Source organism: Camellia sinensis, chromosome 8, assembly GCF_055761805.1.
Source record: "Camellia sinensis isolate YWXY chromosome 8, ASM5576180v1, whole genome shotgun sequence".
In the NCBI taxonomy this organism is placed as follows: domain Eukaryota; kingdom Viridiplantae; phylum Streptophyta; class Magnoliopsida; order Ericales; family Theaceae; genus Camellia; species Camellia sinensis.
The window spans coordinates 67,184,558-67,205,582 of NC_138968.1; the positions used below are offsets into that span (position 1 = coordinate 67,184,558).

Below are 21,025 nucleotides of genomic sequence, written 5' to 3' on the forward strand. Positions count from 1 at the left end.
AATTTTTATAAATGATCTATCATTAAATTGGACAAGGAAGACAAGTACAAGGTAGGCTGTAGTGGACCCCACCATGCGAGGAGTGGACTGGATCTGGACCCAGCCCAAAAAAGAAGAAAATCGAAGACGCATAACAAAAACCGGATAGACCATAAAAAATAAGAGACACATTATTGTTGTCCTCGTCAGCAACTAGCTGTGCACAATTCTTACCTTTCTATACTCTACACGTATCTAGATCTAGTTTGGCAAGGGAGTTTTGAGTTATTTTTAGTTAAAATTTTAAAAAAATAAAATATGTTAAAATAATTAATAAGATAAAATATTACATTAAAATCATAATCGTTTTATTTTTTTTTATAAATATCACATCCAACTATAAAAAAAAAACCAATTATCTTCTCAAATACAAAATTTAAACCTATTAAAATAGTCAAAAATTAAAATAGTTAACTTTCTAAGCTAGGCCGTAATATTACTTTTACCTTAATAGAGAAATACATAGTAATGTATTTCTATAATAAATAAATAAATAAATTATAAGTTAGTGGTAATTTAGTAAATTTTATCAATATTAGGCTGAATTATGCTTGGTATGTCTCTACTTTTATTAAAATTTTACTTTAATAACTTTACGTTCGATTGTAACAGTTAATTCTTCTACATTTTAAGGTCTCATTTGGAGATAATATGTTTTAGTCAAAAAGTCATTATAAATTATCACATTACTCTCTTTTTTTTTTACACATCTTTTTTTTGTAAAAAATAAAAAACTATTAAAATAGTTTGTTCTAAAATCTCACATTTCTATTCATCTATCATTAGCAAAGTTGATGAAATTTGTCATTTAAAGTGGGATAGAACTACATGAAGGTGGGAGTTGGGGGTACAAGTGTATCTGCGGTAGGATGCAAATAAAAAACTGTAGGGGTGCAATTGTCACTTGTACATCTTCATCTGTTGGTCATTTTTTCACCAACTCCCACTCGCATGTACTTTCTTCTTTAAGCTATATGTGATATTTTTATTGTCTCATTAACACCCATACATTTTTATTAAAATCTCACTTTAATTGTCATATTTTCACCAAAATCACATTTTTATCTCTCCGTTTCCTATTTTTGTTAACTTTATTCACGGTAGATTGGCGGAACGGTGATATTACAGTTTGGCTTAAAATATAAAGAATTGACTGTATCAATTAAAAGTGAATAAATCAAAAATAATTTTGGTAGAAGTGTAACGTGTAAATGTAATTTATCCTTAATGTTATAAAATTTTCAATGAATTTGTGTGTATATATATATTTGAAGTTGAGTGAAGTGTAACTTTTTCTAATTTAATTATAGGTAAATTACAAATATATTTTTGGAATTTACTTAAAATATAAATTGTCCTTGTAATTCCAAAAATTATAAACATGCTCTTGTCAAAAAAATATATTTAATAGAATTAATAAAATAAATAAATTTTATAATTATTCTTTTATGTAACAATAAAATTATTTAAATTATTAATTAAAATATATTTTTGACATCATAAAAAAATTATTAATTGAATTAATAATTTATTAATAAAATAATAATTTGTAATACAATAAAAAACTTGAAAATGTGAGATATAATTTTTTGAACACAATAGACTATTCATATTTCAAGTCGAGGGACCCAAACTTAGGGTCTCAAATTTTGAACCAGAATGGATTGTGTGGTGCACATTAAAATGGTGTATTAGAGGAATAAATCTGAATCACAAGTTGATGTTTTTAGGTAAATTCAAAACATATTATCCTAGGTAGTAGTATTAGTGTTTAAGTAAACCTGTAATTTCTCCTTTAATTACTTTTTTCTTTTTTTAGGTACGTTGGAAAGACTTAGGTAACGGTTGGTTTAGAGCATCTCCAATGCACTAGGCATATAATATTTGTTAGTTAAAATGCCTAGTGTGATTCACTTTTTTCAATTCCAATGCACTAGGCATATAATTAGGCATTTTGGCTCAACTCATATTCACTAGCTACATGTAGCTAGCCTTCAACATTAGGCAAAATGTATTCAATCATTAGGATCATTTCCCTCCATCTTTATTGTTGACGTGGCATTCTATAAAATTAATAGTATTTAGATAAATAGCTAAAATAAAGAGTATGGTTGGAGTAAAAACATAAAACAGTTGATAGGCAAAATAAAATATATACTTTATAGTAATATTTGGATAGGTAAAATGCATACTACCGTTGGAGATGCTCTTACTTTATAAAACTCAATTCTGTTTTTAAATTATGATTTGAGTGCAATATGTTAAGCAAAATATATTTTTAAAATACAATTTAAAATTACTTTTTAAATTCCTCTCTTTTATTTTTTTTCCCGATTATTATTAATCAATCAATCAATCACTTTTTCTCTTTCACATTTTATATATCAATTAATCAAAAAGTAAAAATAATTACAAATTATGTCAAAACTATTTTCAAAACTCGTAGCCAAATAAATTTTTCTTTTTCAAATCATAATCCAAAATACAACTTCACTTAAATCATAATTTCTTAAACTAAACTTAAAGGACCTTAATTAATTCCCTTCAAATCACTATATATTCTCCTTTATCTGTCAACTGAATCCTCTCCTAAAAACGAAGAACTTCTAGAGGCCTCATTTGAAAAATTAGTTATTTTATTAAGTTATTTTAATTTTTGATTATTTTAAATATTTGTATTTAAAAAACATAGTTAGATTTTTTTTAAAAAATTAAATGTGATATTTATAAGAAAAAAAATAAAATAATTATAGATTTAATATAATATTTTATTATATTAACTATTTTAACTTATTTTATTTATTTATTTATTTTTTTATAAATTTCAACTCAAAAAATAAAAAATAGCCTTTGCCAAACATGGAGAGAGAGAGCGAGAGAGAGCGAGAGAGAGAGTAGTTTAGTCTCAAAACCACATTCGTAATGAAGTCTGTATAAATAGCCTCAAAAGCTGTGGTCAAACCACACCAGAAAACCATTTCTCTCTCTCTCTCTCTCTCTCTCTCTCTCTCTCTCTCACCAGAAAACCATTTCTCTCTCTCTCTCTCTCACCAGAAAACCATTTCTCTCTCTCTTTCTCTCTCTCTCTATAAAGGTCTCCACCTTTTCGACCTCCATTACACAAAGCTGAAGATTCTCACATTTATCAGTAATATGAAGCACCTCTCTCTCTCTCTCTCTCTCTCTCTCTAGAATTATATGTGTACATATATACATGTGAATGAATGTAAAATATATGTATTTATAGCGATAACGGTACATTGAGAGTTTGAATTGCGGCTCCAAATTAAGGGATTCACTTTTGAATGTTTCAAACTTTGCGCTAAAATTTTTGCGAATGATGTGTTGTTTAGTGGATCTTTCTCCACATACTAAATTTAGGTCTCGTCGGAATTTCCTTGATTTTTGCCTTTTACGGATTAATCAACATACATCGCGCTCTTCTCGTAATGTAATTCGTATTTCCTTTTTTTTTTTTTTTTTTGCCTTTTTGTTTATCATTGATGATTTTAGCAGCTAATTTTATGCATAGAAGAGTATCTTATTCACCAATCTTTAATTTGATTGTAATCTTTCACAAGCATATATATTCTATGTGTGTGTGTGATTTGTTTTCCATGTTTTGATGATCTACAATGATTATAACAGGTTACTCCATTCAAAAAAAAAATATATATATATTTCCAAAATTAAGGCAGTGGAAAACAGACTGAATCAACTATATAAAAGGCATGTAGTTTGCATTTCAACCTTGATTTAGTGTCCTTTATTTCAATTTCTTCTGTTGATTGATTTGGATTTGAATCCTAGATATTAATTTCCAAAATCTTATTGAAGTCAAAGGTCTTAGGAAGAAATTTTGTTTATTTAATGTGTTTTTCGCAATTTCTATATTAAACTTGTTAATGTTTAGGGAGGTTTAGGATACCAGAAGGAGAAGATGAATAATTCGGTGTCGGACCAGAGTTTTTACATTGAGAGCGAAGATGAAGATCAGGAGAATGAATTTAACAAAGGTGAAGATGATGGGAATGATTCGGATTCTTCCAATTATTCAAATGAAAACGGGCAGCAGAGCAAAACCGGTTCTCTCAACACCACCACATGGCCTCAAAGTTACAGGTCTCTATATCCTTTTTTATCTGTTTTTCTTTGCTCTGTTTCATGCATATCTTAGTTAGTGATCTGGAATTCGTTTATTGAACAGGGGAACCTACAGATTTTTCATTATCTTTTTCTGTGTTTCTGGATTGTTGTGATCTGAAAGTTTTGTTTCTTCTGAAAAAATATGAATGGTGAAATCCTTTTAACTTGCATACTCTTTAAGCTCGTGCAATGCTATAGGTCCAAAGAAGTGAAATAAATAAATAAATTAATGATTGAGAGAGGATCTGGATCCGCATATCATTATGGTGAAAGTGAAAAAGTGGATGAATTTGATTTTGAAGTGACTATAAATTCTCAGATGAGGTTACATGGGCCCTGGCTGTTGCCAGTGTAACACTTTGGTGAATTTGACAAAAATGCTCAAAAGTCAAGATTAAGTGTAGTGAATTTAAAAGGGTAACTCCGTCTTTTCACTTTATGTGTAGAATTTAGAGGGTGTGAAAACAACAGTTCAGCATATACTCTTGGATTGGCATGAACTTGGGAAAGTTTCTAGAACATTAGAGTTAAATATTGTCATCTTCTTAATGTGAAAACAATCTTGAAATTAACAAATCATACGTGAACAAATAAAAATTATAATACTTGAGAATAGTTCAAAACTCTTTCAATTATTCCACATGTGAATCGGACGTGTTACACACATGATGGAATCCTCAAATGTTAGCTTTTCTTTGTGATGTATAACGTATTGCTTCTATATCTACTTCCAAAAACTTAATTTTTTCTCAACTAAATTTTCAGGCAGTCAATTGATCTGTATAGTAGTGTGCCATCTCCAAGTATACAATTTCTTGGCACTAGTTCATTATCAAGATTAAGCAGTTCATTTCTTTCCTCATCACTGACAAGGCGACACACTCCTGAGATTCTACCTTCTGAGTCTAAACCTCTGTTGTCAACACCAGAAGATGAGCGACAACCGAAACAAAGACGTAGTTCACATTCTCTGCTTCCTCCTATTCCATCAAGGAAGTCTTCTGTGAGGAAATCAGTCAAGATTTCACATGAACTTCCAGTTTGTCAACAGAGCTCATACGGCCAAGCTGTGCTAAATGGTAAGTTACATGAGCTCATTTTCAGTACTTATATATGTTAGTTACAGATTTAACTTGTTGGGATCGTATATAAAAGGCTCCACATAAGTCAGCTGATAGACTGAATCTACCATATTAATGTCTGGATACTGCACGTGGCTATTAATTGTGTGTTTGTAACCTTGGTACAAACTATGACTTGGTGAAGCTAGTTAAATTTTGACATTTTAGTAATTCATGAAGTATGGTGTGTGAAGAACTGCTAGCTTTTTGATGATCCTGAGGGATTCTTGCATGATTTTTTAAGTGTCTATAATACCCTTTGCTTTGAAGAGAAGCGAGCACTGCCATTCTTAGAAACTAATTCTTAATATGTCAGTAAATTTGTATTCTCATAAGAAAGAAGGAAGAAAAGAAAGGTTTATTACGTTCAGTTTTAGTCGACGATTGAATGGATTGCTGACTCTATGTTATATTATTTGATCTTTTTCTGTCAAGCTTCATAAATATTGGTGGTATGAATTCAATTTGGGAAATTGGGGTGTCTTGTGAAATTGAAATTCTCTATTGTATTTTTATTGCGTTTCTATATGATCATAGATGCAGACATGTGAAAATTTTTGACCATTATCACAAATGATTTAAGAAAACTGAAGTGATAGTATTTTATCAAGTCCTTAGCTGATGATATAGCATTACATTCTTCCTCTCACAAAAAAGTCGAAAGTCCTTCCCAAACGAAGCTTTTTAGTCCCAGACTAAAATAGTCAAAAAAAGCCAAAAGCCAACCCACTTCCCAAACGAACCTCGAGATGGCTGTGTAGTTGGTTTTTCGCCCTCCTCGGAGGGGTTTGTCTCCTCGAGTACGATAGCTTTACAGTTCGGACTCTCGTAATTCTGAATCTGGTTCCACAAGTGCAATGTGAAATAGAAAAATGAATGAGAGTCCAAATCTAGCAAATCCTGGAAAATCCATTAATCATCAGAGATGTCAAAAATGGACTGCATTGCCAGATTTCAGAGTCGCCACCTAAATATTTTTGAGAAATTTAGGAAACCTGTGACTTGTGCCAAAGGCCACTACTCCGTCATAACCAAAGTGTCTCGGCTCGGGAACTTAGGTATGAAAAGGAAATGTCATGAATTGAGCACTTCACTCACCCGATCAAAGATCAGCTTCTACTGATCATGATGTGAATTTTATAGACATTATATGCTTATGTTCTGATTAATATACTAACAGACTATGTGAAACAAACAAGTATAGATCACATCACTTACTTTGGAGTGTTTTGATTTCATGTGTTTTGAAAAGAGTTTTGAAAATGTGCAACTTGAATGAAAAGCGAGCTTATATGTATACTAATCAAAGTCATTCCAACTTAAGCGAAATAGCCTTCATTCTTAGGCATTCAAAAAGATATTTCAAATAAGCACGTAATCTCATGGTAGTATGTTTGACATGACAACACAAACACATGTAATATGCTAAAAAATGCTCACCTAGTAATCAATCGCGGTAAGCCAAAGAAAATAATATAATTAGAAAAATGCATGATCCTATATGCAAAATGGCTAATGCAAAATATACAAGAATGCAACTACTAGGTTCGGCTTATTAACATGTCATATGGATTAACTCAAAGCATGCGATAATGTATGTATTCAAGTAAGTAGAAAATGACAATGATATTCAAGAATGATAAACCGAACCTTAATATATGCAAAAATGGATAGAAAGCATGTTAATGATATGAAATGAAAACATGATGCTATATACAACCACGATAAGCATGTAAATAAAAAGGAGAAAGAAATGGGGGTTGGAAGACATACATCACATATTACAAATTTTCTCTCGCACAAGAGGGTCCAAATGAATGTCCTAATTAACTAATTATTACAAACACAAATGAATAAACTAATTAATTATTACAAGTCCGAATGAAAGCAACCAATTAATTATAAATATGAATCAAAGTGGCTAATCTAAAGGATTTAAACGAAAAGCGGGGAATCGCAAGCGTACAACTAGGAACATTCTCCAGAAACCTCTCTGTTTGCTGCCAGAACCTACCCTGTTTACAGCCAGAAAATAGTTATGTTTTGGCCTCAGGATCTGCTTTGCTTTGCTAGAAAATTACCACTGCCGTACGACATTCTTGGCCAGCCGGCTTGATCAGGTGGTCGGCCGTACAGAATAATGGCCGGCTGGCCACTGTTTCTAAGGGATACCCTCCTGCAACAGATCTGGAACAGAGCAAAATAGAGTGTTTTCAAAAGCTGTTCATCTGCTCCCTTCTGTCATTAGGATTTTCAAAGAGGGAGTAGGTTTGCTTTCCAAATCATCAACCATAGCAAAGTTGTTGCATGATGATCATAAGAGCAATAGGAGAAGACTTGGCTAAACACCAAAAAAAAGATTACCTCCTTCCTATCATGAATTTATTCAAGGAAGAGGTTGACATGCTTCATAAACCATCAAGCATCACAAGCTAGTATGTGATGATTATGGAGCAACTAAAAATGAAAAATTGTAACAACTCAAAAAGTGTTGTCAACTCATCTCCCTACTCATGGAATAAGGATGAAACATCCATTTCTATGTGTCAAAGCCAAACTAGGAGAAAGTTTTCAACACTTTTCAAGAAAGAGCTCTCTAGGAGCAACAAAGCAAGTAAGGAAAAAAAGACAAAAAACAAGCTATTGATCAAAGTTTAAACACACAACTAGCCAAAGTTGTTGACAACTCCTCTTTTTCGTGGAACAAGGATGAGACATCCATTTCCATGTTTCGAAAATGATCGATAAGAGAGTTTTTCAATACTTTGAACACGGAAGCTACAACCTAGCTTCAAAGTGGACAACAATAACATGAAAGCAAGAAATTTACACTAGATAAGTGAACTTGTGGTGGGGTGGCTAAGCCTAAGCTCTAATCCTCCCATGACCACAAGGTTCCAAGTTACATAAGGAAAGCTAAAAAACGATCAACTTAATGAATTGGCTGCTATATCCTAAACAAGCCAAATTCGAGAGGACTTACAACGACACAAATATGATATTCAAAGCATAGGAAGTAAGAGCAAATGTAGTGGGGAGGACTAGGACCCTTTTATAAGCCTATATTCAATTCATAACACACAAAAACAATCTAAAAACAGTTCTAAAAGGTACTGAAATTTAACCAAATGAAGTGAAAAGAAGGGAAAAAAAAAATGAAAGAAAACAAAAGGATGTACAACTAGTGATCTAGCCAATGAAAGGGTGGCTAGCTCACTCACTTTTAATAAAGTCTTAATCACATTTTAAGCTTAAAATAGCTTTGAAATCAGTATGTAAAGACAAAGAAAAGGGAGAGAAAAGATGGTGAAAAAGGTCAAAGTTTACCTATTGAAAGAGAGGAAGAGCTTCTTGGTTAACAAACCTCACTCTAAACACTCCAAAGTTTCTAAAATTATGTTCAAAAACCTTAGCAAAAGCTTCAAGTTGAAGCTTGTATGGTGTATCTATTATGTATCTATATTACAAGAGGGTAGAGAAGATTATTGGACAAGCTATAGGCTCTTAGAGATTTTTTCTAACCCCAAACCATGAAGGGGTTGTTGTATTTATAGACTTTCAACTTCTTATGTCAGAAATATCTTCAAAAGAGACAACTGGTTCAAAGCATGTGCATAATGTAGCTGGCAGCTGCAAAATATCTGCTTTTGCTAAACATGGCCGGCCGGCCATGAAGATTTACGGCCGGCCCAATGAAAATGGCCTGCCGGCCATCTGTTGGCCAGCTATTCTTTGAGTGGTCAGGCTAGAAAAAATAAGGTTTTGGTCCAAAGGAGGTGCAAGGTTTAGATTTTAAAGCTTGAAACCAAATCTTTTTGCTGAAGATTCGAACGATTGCATAGTGTAACCTTTCATCATCGCGTGTTCAGAGTGAAGTGCCCAAGTCTTAAGGGTGGTCAAAAATGGGGTGTCTACAGGTTGCCATTTTCTTCATTACTGACTTATGAGAGACTAGTTTAGCTTCAAAAGCCTGTTAAACATAATGGATGACTTTAATTTACACAACTCAAGTGTGCTCCTTGTTAAAGATTGTAGGATAGAAAAGAATGAAAAGAATTATTTGGCTTATCAATCAATGAGGTAGAGGCCATGTGTATATAATATATTCATGATACAATTTAGGAAACAATAAATACAAGGTAAGATTCCTATAATTAAAATAATTCCTATTCTAATTTTCATATTCAAACATAATAGTTTGATTTCTATATTCAACACTCCCTCTCAAGTTGGTGTGAAGATATTCAACAAATGTAGCTTGTCAATGGAAGACTGGAGCAAAGTTGGTTCCACAGATTTTGTGAACATATCTGCCAACCGTTGAGAAAAAGAGAAAGGATGGATGTACAATGCCAGTCCGAACCTTTTCTCGAATGAAATATATGTTAACTTCGATATGCTTGGTATGCTCATGAAGTACAGAATCAGAGGATAACATAATGACAGATTTGTTATCAAAAAATAAAGAGGAAGGAACAGTCTCCTCAAAACCCAACTCTACCAGAATAGAGCAAATCTAAAGAATCTCATATGTCCTATGTGCCATAGCCCGATACTCAACCTCTGCAGAAGACCTAGAAGCTACCGCTTGCTTCTTACTTTTCCATTGGATAAGATGATCACCATAGAAAGTACAGAAGCCAGAAGTGGAGTGCCGATCAGTTCTAGAACCTGCATAGCCTACATCGGTGAAACAGGAGAGCCTAGATTGGAGACCAACGGTAAAGAACAATCCTAAGCCAAGAGAAGTTTTTAAATACCTCAAAATATGATGAACCGCATCAAGTTGCTTTTTACGAGGTGCATGCGCGAATTGACTCACAACACTAATTGTAAATGTTAAATCAGGTCTAGTGTTGGTCAAATAAATTAGGCGTCCAATAAGACGCTGATACATGCCTGGGTCATCCAGCAACTCACCAGACTCTGGTGTGAGTTTGACATTTGGATCCATAGGAGTAAAAGCAGGTTTACACCCTAACATACCAGTATCCTGGAGCAAGTTAGGATTATACTTTCTTTGAGATAAGGAGATCCCCTCCCTTGAGCGAGCCACCTCAATTACCAGAAAATATTTGAAACATCCAAAATCCTTAATATCAAAAGTTTGGCCCAAGCTCTTCTTTACTTAACCAATGCCGACAAAGTCATCACTTGTGAGAATAATATCATCCATATAAACTAACAAGACTACACACTGACTTGCCACTTTTGCCTATGTCGCCAAGCTTGCTTCTGTACGTCTGCTTATCTTCCTTGCAGCATCTCATTCTTGGCCTCTTCATCAGCTTGATGTCAAAAATGTTTTTCTCCATGGAGATCTTCTTGAGACAATTTATATGGCTCTTCCATCCGGTTTTTTGGCTGAGAGGGAGTATTCGGGGAAAGTGTGATTGGAGTGGCATTGAATAAAGCCCATAGATATAATAACAACGCTGAAGCGACCAAATCATGCTCATGGAGACTGTTTCAGACCATACAAGGATTTACGTAACCGGCACACTTTTCTCGAATACTCCCCCTCATCCCGAAAACCGGGTGGAGGAGCCATTTAAATTGTCTCAAGATGATTTTCACGAAGAAATGCATTCTTGACATCAAGCTGATGAAGAGGCCAAGAATGAAATGCTGCAAGGGAGATAAGGAGACGTACAGAAGTAAGCTTGGCGACAGGGGCAAAAGTGGCACCAAAATTCTTGCCAGGAATCTGTATGAAACCTTTGGCCACCAAGCAGGATTTGTAATGGTCAACTGAGCCATCAGCGATGTACTTTATAGTGAACACCCATTTGCAACCAATTGTGCTTTCCCCAAGAGGTAAAGGTACAAGATCCCAAGTGTGATTTTGTTCTAAGGCCACCATCTCAGTCTGCATAGCCGCTACCCATTTGGGATTCTGAAAGGCCTCAGATACAGAACGAGGAATAGACTCCGACTTAAGCTTGCTAAGAAAAGAACAATAAGAAGGAGAAACCCTGTCATAGGAAAGATATTGGGCAATAGGATGATAAGTACTACTTAAATAACTCAAACGATTTGGAGGATGTCGATCCCAAATGTGGGTTACGACAAGGAGGTGGTGGAGAAGTTAAAGGAGAGGAGTTACCTGATTCAGAGATCGGAGAGGTGGAAGGGGGGCTGAGTGCGTGGGTGACGGGAATATACTTGCAATGGAGGAGGAGGCGAAGGTAGAGAAGGCAGAAGGGGGACAACCTCATTCGCAACCTCATCCAAAATGATCACCGGGCGAACAGTGGAAGTAACAGGAGGAGAAGCCTGCAAACATGGGTTAGTACTAAAGAAAGGAAGATTCTCACAAAACATAACATCCAAAGTGTGGTGAAAGTGACGAGACATAGGGTCATAACATCTATACCCTTTGGATATGGAAAAGTACCTTGAGAAGATAAAACGAATAGATTTGTCATCTAACTTTGTGCAAGTGGGACTCCGATTTTGAACAAAACAGGTACACCCAAAGATACGAGGTAAGAGTGGAAACAACGTGGTGGTCGACATAAGGGTATGAAACAGAGTGAGTCCATGCGAACACATGATTAGGGGTTTTATTAATGAGGTAAATAGCAGTAAGGACAGCCATATGCCAATAAGACTTGAGAACACCTATACCTTGAAAAAGATACCGTACAACAGACATAATATGACTTTTTTTGCATTTAGCAACACCATTTTGTTCAGGGATCCGAGGACACGTAAATTGTTGAAGAATACCGGTTTGATTAAGATAGGAACGAAATGCATTATAATTATATTCTCCACCATTATCAGAATGCATAGTCCTAACAATTGCATGAACCTGAGTTTTAACCATCAGTAAAAATTGGACAAAAATGGAATCAATGTCGGGACAGTTTACAGAGTCTTGTCGGACCCATAAAGGAGCTAACCGGAATCAATGTCGGGACAGTTTACAGAGTCTTGTCGGACCCCTTAAAAAATCGCATCCTCAAAAGGTGCGCCCAATTTTTCAAAAGGCGTGCCATCAAAAGGCGTGCCCAATCCATAAAAAGGCGTGCCATCAAAAGGCGTGCCCACTTTATCAAAAGATGTGCCATGAAAAGGCGTGCCAGTTTGTCGGGCGTCAAGAGGCGCGCGATGCGCGTGGCTGCCTCGGCTATAAGACGGAGGCTGAGGCTGAGGCTGAGGCAGAGAAAAGCTGCGAAAAACCTCTGAAAAAAAAAAACTTCGGTGCTGAGAGAGAGAGTCTGTAACACTCTGTTGCGAGAGATATTCTGTAACACTCTGTTGCCCAGAAAATGGCCTCGTCCTCGTCTTCCCGTGGACTGCTCACCCTCTTTCCCGACCTCAACGAGTCAACAAAAGAGAGAACTGGGGCGGTGGCCCGTGAACCTCAACCAAACACCACTGGGTTTGCTCCGTTGAACTTTCCGATGCCGGCGGTGGAGCAAAAAATGGCAGTGCAAACGGATGTGGAGGCTAATCAGTATACTTTGAAGGCATGTGTGGAAAGCATGACGGCGGTCACAAATTTGTCGAACCGGCTGCAGAGTAGAACAAATGAGGTGCAGCATTTAAACTCCCAGCTGGCTCTGCTCCAACGCATGTATAAGGATGCGCGAGCAGAGATAAGCGTGCTAAGGGCAGAAAACAAGGAGCTCAAGCGGAAGGCCACCGTGATGTTCCGATTTGGAGGTCCGCCATATGCTGCAGTGGAAGAGTTTGGGAGAGTGAACGTGCTCGGTGGACAAGGAAACACGGAGGCAACACCGTCAACGGCCGCTCAGGACGGAGGCAAGAAGAAGAGACCTGCAGCAGAGTAGAGAAGCAAAATCCCGCCTGTGGATGTGGTTGTTTGGTTGTGTGATATATGTTTTTTTTTTTTTTTTTTTTTTTTTTTTGTGTAAAATGGTGATCGGGGTGAGCCCCGACATGAATAAAAGGAAATGAGTTTGGTGTGCAGTTCGTCTTCTTCCTTTTTTTTTTTTTTTTTTTTTTAAGAAATAAAGGAAAATAAATAAAAATAATAAATTGAGAATCAAAACGGAGGAGAGAGGGGACAAGGCACATGGGTGTCTTGGTGTAAAGGAAATAAAAGAAAAAATAAAGAAGTTGAGTGGGTGACCCAGTGGATGGCCGTGAGGAGAGAGGGAGAGATTCGAAAAAGGTGAGAAAAATGTGAGTGGTGTGGGTCTTTAGAGAAAGAGAAACCGTGAGTGGTGTGTGGGGGTTGTGGAGTTTGACAAAGTAAAAAAATGAGAATCAGGAGAGGGGTGCAACTTTTGTCTGTGTAGAGAGAGGGTTGGTTGGGAAATAATAATAAGAATAATAATAAAAATATATGAGTGGGAAAGCCTGGTGGGAGAGAGATGAGTGGGCACCCCGGTTTTGTTTTCTCTGTGCGTCTTTATTCTCCGCAAGAGAGAGAGAGATGGTGAGGTCCCCCTCTGTGCGTCTGTACTGTCTTCTCCGATCTGCGTCAGAGCTGTGATTGCCGAAGAGGGCTTCGCGAGTCCCTCAGTCGAATCGCTAGCAACGAGAGGAATCTCTGGCACCGACTTGATGCGGTGGCCGCGAGCCATGACGAGGGAGGGAACGGCGGAGCGGTTCTGGTTGATGGTGATGCGGCGGTGCCAGCGGTCGCCAGATCTTCGTCGGAGCGAACATGCGGCCGCCGCGACACATGGTTCCGAAGGCACCGGGGAGACGGCATAGGGCTGGCGACTGTGCTTGGACATGTTGGTGTGGACGAAGGTGATGATATCGGGGCGGATCGAGGATTGCATGAGGAAGTGAGAAGCTGAAGAAACCTCCATTTAACCAGAGAACAAGAGGCTTGGAAGGTGGATCTATTTCGGCTTCAACAAAGTAGTAGAACAGAGCTCTCTGTTTCTTGTCATCAACAGTCACGTACCCAGAATACTGCTCGAAGCTGACTTGGGGTTGCCCTGGTAGCTGATTAATCCTATCCATTGCAGACAACAGAGAAGATTCTACTTCCATCACAAGGATTAGCCCCTCAAACAATACTATGGCCAATGGCAATGCCATAGTTTTCCATTGTGAAGAAGATGGCATGACTTTCAGTAGTATAAAGAGGAAAGAGACTACAGAGAGAGAGAGAGAGGAATTTGAAGGTATGTGTAGAAAATTCCAGCGGGCAGCAAAGGCAAAGTTGCCGGCCGGCTGCCCGCCGGTGACAAAGAAATACAGGCTTAAATCTTATCTCTGCTCTGATACCATGTTAAAATTGATGTATATTATTGATTGATATAGATATGTTGATTGATTGTGTTATTAGTACAAATGTGAGAGGCTCCTTATATAGGAGATATAGGTGTAGTAGGTGAAGTGGAGGTGGTAGTGGTGTAGGTGAAGTGGAGGTGGTAGTGGTGTAGTGGGTTAGGTTTAGTGGAGTAGGTGAGGTGGTAGTGGTGTAGGTGAAGATAAATTCTAACATCTTTTCGTAAAAAGTCAAAAAGTCATCCCAAACATACTAGTTTTTTTTAGCTTATATTTTAGCCAAATAGTCAAAAAGTTACTAAATTAGCCTGTTCCCATGAGGCCTTAGTGGGTGGCATTTTTTCCTGAAAGTTACGTTAACATGGTTTTAGTTTTACCTTTTTACCGAAATATTTCACTTTTCAGGTCAGTTTTGACTTAGTTGTTCCTGTAAAATTGTACCGGTAGATCAACTATCAAATTCTGATTAATAAGTAAAGGACTAATCCAAGTTCCAGTAAGATAATTTGTCTTTTTTATTATTATTATTATTGTGGTTTTATGCAGGCATGAATGTTCTATGTGGTGTGGGAATCCTTTCTACTCCTTATGCTGTCAAAGAAGGTGGATGGGCTGGGATCTCGATATTGATTATTTTTGCAGTGCTTTCTTTCTACACTGGGCTCCTCTTGCGTTCCTGCTTGGATAGCCAACCTGGGCTCGAGACTTACCCAGACATTGGCCAGGCGGCATTTGGTACTACGGGGCGTTTTGCCATCTCAGTAAGTCTTGTTAGCTTCAAAATTATTTAGTTATTCGACCTTGTTCGCCCTTTCCTATAGGTGTTAATAAAAGAGAAAATTAGTATTTAAATAATTGTAAGAATTTGAATTGGAAAGAGGTAGTGTAAGTATATGGAAAATGGAAGAGAAAAAGTAACTTCAACTGAAAAATAGAGTAAGGTTAGATCAAAAGGAAATAAAATTAAGAAAAGTTTAGGCTCAGATGAAAGAAAAAATCGTAAATGGTTGTCTTTTTAATGGAAAATAATCTACTTGTTTAATGTGCTAGTTACTTTTACACAATGTATTATTATTTTAAAGTAAATGTATCATTTGCACTTCATAGAACATGATATACACTTGATTATTGTATATTCTAATTAAACAAGTAACTAATTCATTCAAGAAGATATTGTCCTTCTTCCATTTCAATGTAAATCATTTACCAATTTTTCATGTGAGCCTATCTTTTTCCCATTTCCCCCCTTCTTGGTTTATGTTTCTCTATTTTTCAATGATGTCACCTTTTCTCTTTCCATTTTCTCTATTCTTACGCTACCCTTTATCTATTTAAATTCTTACTTGTCTACACCCTAATTTTGCCTTGATAGAAATTATTGAAAAAAAACCAAAAAATATATATATAATAAATTTAAAAAAAAATAAAAAAGTCTAATAGTTATGGGTACACTTAACCACTAAATATATGGAAGGAAAAACTTTTGTTGGGCTCTTACATAAATCAACAAGTTGCACTTTTAGTTAAAGAAGAATTTTATCTTAGACTTACTGCCAGCTATGCTGAAAATTATAGTTCTTCTCTTTGCTTATCTCAATCATACTTCACTTTTATATCATAAATTGAACCTTCATATCTGGTAAATTAATTTCAAACCATTTTTTTTCATCATATAAACGGTGAGGTCCTTTGTTTTCTTTTTTGAACAGGAACAAAAAGATTATTTGTATTCAAGCTTAAAATAGTTGCATGCATCGCTCACTCATCTAAGTTTCCCTTTGCATTGCAATTTGCAAGGAGAAAACAACAAAATTGTTTGTGAAACTTTTTTAAGAAAATAAATGAATTAATCAAGCTCAAATTTACTACATGACAGTTGCTGACCCTTTTGGTTTCTTCTGTTGTTTTCTGTGGCTGCAGATAATTTTATATGCGGAATTATATGTAAGTTCAACTGCCTAATGTGTTTTGTACTTCTTTTACCGATATTGTAGGACCTATTTTACATCTATCAGCTAAAATTTTATATCTAAGGAAAACAAGTAGAACTGCGAATTCTTTAGGGACCATCCATGTCCTGGCAAGTCTTGCAATTTGGAAGGCAATGCCAGTTGTGTCTCTGACTAGGCTGTCAGACTGTAAAGAAACCAAGGGTTCAGGTTCCAGCAGTTTCTTCTCACATGGCTTATGTGCCACTACAGTTTTCAGTGGTGCAAGACTGTTTGAGAGAGAGAGAAGATGGCTTCATGAAATAAGAATTCCACCCCCACCCAAATTTTGGTCACTCAAGTGCCATATCTCTGTTGGACACACCATATATAGAATTCACTTTTTCAACCAATATCTACTAAACCTTGAATAAGAGAAAATGATTCTTCCAAAGAGTAACAAATCTGTATTAAAAGAAACATAATGCTTTGTCTTTCAGCAATCCAATCTGAACACATGCTGACAGTTTCTACTTGTTGAGCATCAATCCTTCCATATTATTGTAATCACCTCCAAGTTCTCTCCCGCAGGCTTGTTGTGTCGAATATATTATTTTGGAGAGTGATAACCTATCGTCATTATTTCCAAATGCGCATTTAAATTTGGGAGGATTCGTATTGAATTCACACCATTTGTTTGCATTGTTGGCCACCCTTGCTATTCTTCCTACGGTTTGGCTCCGAGACCTCAGTTTGCTTAGTTACATCTCTGGTAAGTACAATGAATTCTCATCATAGCTTGTAGGTTTTGAGCAATTTTTTAATTTTTTTCCCCCAGTTATGAACTTTCCATCTTTTGTTTTATCTGTATGCATTACAAGGAATTCTTAATTTCTATCATCATTGTTTCCAGCTGGTGGAGTCATTGCCTCAATATTGGTAGTCCTTTGCTTGTTTTGGGTTGGCTTGGTGGACAAAGTTGGCTTTGAGAGCGAAGGGAGGACAACCCTGAACCTCACAACCCTTCCTGTTGCTCTCGGTCTCTATGGTTATTGCTACTCGGGACACGCTGTCTTTCCCAATATCTATACATCAATGGAGAAACCAAGCCAATTCCCTTCAGTCCTCTTGGCTAGGTAAGCTAATGAGGCCGAGTTGTCTAAACTTGCAGTTGAAACTAGAAGCCAAAACAGCATTTCATTGGCTAATGGCCCTTAGTATTATTATGCATGATTCAGACTCTTGTTTACCTCTGTTTCTAAGTGAAACATCAAACTAGAAGTACAGTATCCAAAAGACTCAAATATTCCTGACAAAAGTATCTCAATAATTTTATGATTACTTGACATCTTTTTACTGTTTTTACAAATGGTTTTCCAGGTTTGTTTACTTGAAATCTATTCTGGATGCAGTTTTGGTATCTGTACTTTGATGTATGCTGGAGTAGCTGTGATGGGATACTTGATGTTCGGAGACTCAACGCTGTCTCAATTCACTCTTAACATGCCCCAAGATTTGGTTGTATCCAAAATTGCTGTGTGGACTACGGTAGGCTGATCTAAGTTTTGGTGTTATGTTTTCTCCTAGAATATGTATATTTACAAAAGCTTCTGTCTATAACACCTGCCAATTGTCATTTCACTCTCTTTTAACATTATAAACACATTGAAAAGAGCTTTTCACTAGCATGCTTCATTGTTACCTGGGTTATGCCTCCAATTATGCATTTGTGCTCATTAGCTATTCCTTTGATCTAGGGTTGTGAATCTAGTTTTTTTAGACATTAATGTGCAAATCAGCGATGATAACTTGCATCTCCTGTTTGTTCTTTTGCAGGTAGTTAATCCATTTACCAAATATCCTTTTTGTTGATAGAATTATTTATCTTGTTTGTGCGGAAGTAGCTCAATTTGGTAAGGGTCTCTTCCAGAGACGCTTCGAATTCAAATTATTTTCCATGGTTCAGTTGAAAAATATAGAATGGAAAGGAGTAATATGGAAATGTGAGAAATTGCTATTGATTAATATTGATTAGAGATAATTTTAAGGAAATGTAATTGTAAAAAGCTATATGGTGTTTCTGATTTTACTGATTTTAATGTTACGCTTGTGCCCCTCTTTATGAAGTCAATGCCCTATGGACAAACATATGCCCTCCCTTGAACGCAGAAAACTGTTTTATTTATTTCCTTGGGTCTCATAATCTCAGTCAAACTGCTCAAATGAAGGTAAGGTGTTAAATTTCATGAAGCTTTCTATCCTTGTTTCCCTTAATTATAAGCACGTATGCATTAACCATGATGCCAGTGGCAATGAGTTTGGAGGAATTGATACCTTCAAACAATCGTAAATCTCGCATGTATGCGATCCTCATCAGAACTGCATTGGTGATTTCTACTGTGGTTGTGGGTCTTTCCATCCCCTTCTTTGGTAGGTTTTCATGCTTTACTAATTGTTTGATAATGCTCAGTTTAGAAGCTTGATTGGAACCCGTCCTTTGGTTGGTCCTGCTATGCTGTTTACAGCATTAGATTTTCATCTTTTTGAACATGTTAATGATTGCATTAGCATATCTGTTTCTGGTATGACAGGTCTGGTGATGGCCCTGATTGGATCTTTACTTACAATGCTAGTAGTAAGTATTTGTGTACCGTTTTTTCCCATTTTTTTCTCCAATTGCTTTCACTTCTTTCTGAGTAATCAAATTCAGAAAATTTATGTTCTTTACATTGTACTGACTAAATTTTTTATTGCAGACCTTGATACTTCCTTGTGCCTGTTATTTGAGCATCTTGAGGGGGAAAATAACTTGCTTTCAGGTATGGCCAAGATGCAACTTTCATTTGCATTCATTTATGTTGAACATAACAATATCAGTTGCATACTTTTAAACTGCTTAACTCGTGGTTCATACCAGTGGCGTATTAAAAGTAATTGAAATTCAGTCTCCTTAACGGTAGATCACTTACAGACTACTCATCTCCATCTAGGAAGAGTTCCTGTGATACTTGTTCAATCAAGTTTTTTTATTTATTTAGTTTTTATATATCAGTTTGTCAAGATAAGAAGGTAGTGTATTCGTGTACTCATGTGCTCTATTGTTTTTAAAAGTTTGTTGGAAACAAACACGTTTCGATCACTTGGGAGACACATGTCCAATTCAAAGCTTAGACACACATGAAACAAATTGCAAGTTTGAACAATATAACTTGGGATCCAATGATAAAAGAGAACAATTTTGATTACACCTATTAAGACATCTTTTAAATTTTAGAAACTAACATGATGTTGTATTTTTTTTATTCTTTGAATGAAATATTCATATATGTGATTTGTAATATATATATATATATATAATATGTTTTGCTCATTTTGCCCCCATTTTTTTAAATTTGTCCATATTGTTTCTTGTATCCATGTCTATCCAATGTTAGTGATTATTTGTTTATTTTTTATTTTCTATGGAAATTTTATAGAGCCTAAACTATGACTTTAATGATTTGCATGACTGCCAATATGTTCAATTACTCAGTTAAGCATAGCATTATATACTTAGAGCTCAGCACTTTTCTTGTACATTTTTCCCCTAACCATTTTTTTTTCCCACTTCTTTTGGTAGATATCGCTTTGTACGTTGGTTATCACTGTAGGTGTCATATCGTCAATCATCGGATCGTATTCAGCCCTCACTAAAATCATTGGGCAATTGAGGTGATATTTTTCCGAAATAGTTTGCAAGTGAGATTTTTTTGGATTATCTACATTTTTTTTTTGGTTCCCCTGGTGGATGGTTATGTAGACTTGGTGCTGCAATTTTCTATCTTGTGTTTCTTGTATTTTTTGATACCAATGTTGAGTCACCTTAAATTTTGTGCCTCACCTCTCTGGTCTTTCTTTTTTGTACTCTACATCTACTGAATGTTGGATATTGATTCATTTTGAGTTTAGCTTTTTATTTGTTGATTTTTTTTTTTCTTTTTTTGGTTGTTTATCCAACATCAGAAGTTCCTATTTAATATGACCATCTTTGGCTGGCATTGAGATTACTTCAAAGAGTAATGCTAGAGTTTTCAAAAATTTTACTAAATGTTTTACATGGGTGTGGGATTATGTGTGTCCCACACTCATGTGAGACATTTGGCAGAACTTTTGATAGAATTTTTAGAGTCTAACATTTTTGTACTTCAAAATAATAATAAATAAAATAAAATAAAATCAGGGTACCAACAAGAAGAAGAGCCTGGAAGTAAACAATAATATTACGTCCTTCAAAATCAATAATAAGAAATTGCTTAAAGGTTAAAATGTGTAAATCATATTCACTCCAGATGTGATTTAGATGACTTCAAATCTAAATTTACACCATAAATTGAAATTTTATGAGGCTTTAAAGCACATGACATTACTGGAAATTTAGATGACGAAGTACTCTTGGAGGATAATACTTCTCGTCTTATTTATGTGTTCAACTTTCTAGTTTGAAGAGTTAGGAATTATAAAAATCACTTTCTAGTTTGGAAAGAAAAGAAATGTGTTTCTCTTGATACATGTTAGTTGTTTGGTTAAGTA

At 35.6% G+C, this 21,025-nt stretch overlaps 1 protein-coding gene across 4 annotated transcripts; it reads left to right on the forward strand.

The window, feature by feature from the left end:
• The first annotated feature begins 3,090 nt into the window (after positions 1-3,090).
• On the forward strand, positions 3,091-20,419 carry LOC114258706 (amino acid transporter AVT1C). Of its 4 annotated transcripts, none has more exons than XM_082882804.1 (14): positions 3,091-3,490; positions 3,688-3,768; positions 3,963-4,161; positions 4,951-5,264; positions 15,075-15,289; positions 16,449-16,472; positions 17,048-17,228; positions 17,370-17,592; positions 17,869-18,004; positions 18,293-18,312; positions 18,741-18,886; positions 19,048-19,091; positions 19,213-19,275; positions 20,076-20,419. In XM_082882804.1, exons 3-14 carry the CDS (start codon positions 3,980-3,982, stop codon positions 20,169-20,171), a joined length of 1,644 nt encoding a protein of 547 aa, XP_082738930.1. In that variant the 5' UTR covers positions 3,091-3,490; positions 3,688-3,768; positions 3,963-3,979; the 3' UTR covers positions 20,172-20,419. The 4 variants fall into 4 exon arrangements, with proteins under 4 accessions (XP_082738930.1, XP_028054486.2, XP_082738929.1 ...); XM_082882803.1 differs by having other exon boundaries at positions 3,111-3,187; XM_028198685.2 differs by lacking the exon at positions 3,688-3,768 and having other exon boundaries at positions 3,092-3,187; positions 3,953-4,161.
• The last annotated feature ends 606 nt before the right edge of the window (positions 20,420-21,025 follow it).

Coding starts and splice junctions, on each gene's coding strand:
- LOC114258706 (XM_082882804.1), top strand. CDS start 3,980: ATGAATAATTCGGTGTCGGACCAGAGTTTTTACATTGAGAGCGAAGAT. Junction 5,265..15,074: donor CGGCCAAGCTGTGCTAAATG/GTAAGTTACATG, acceptor GGTTTTATGCAG/GCATGAATGTTCTATGTGGT. Junction 18,887..19,047: donor TCTTTCCATCCCCTTCTTTG/GTAGGTTTTCAT, acceptor CTGGTATGACAG/GTCTGGTGATGGCCCTGATT.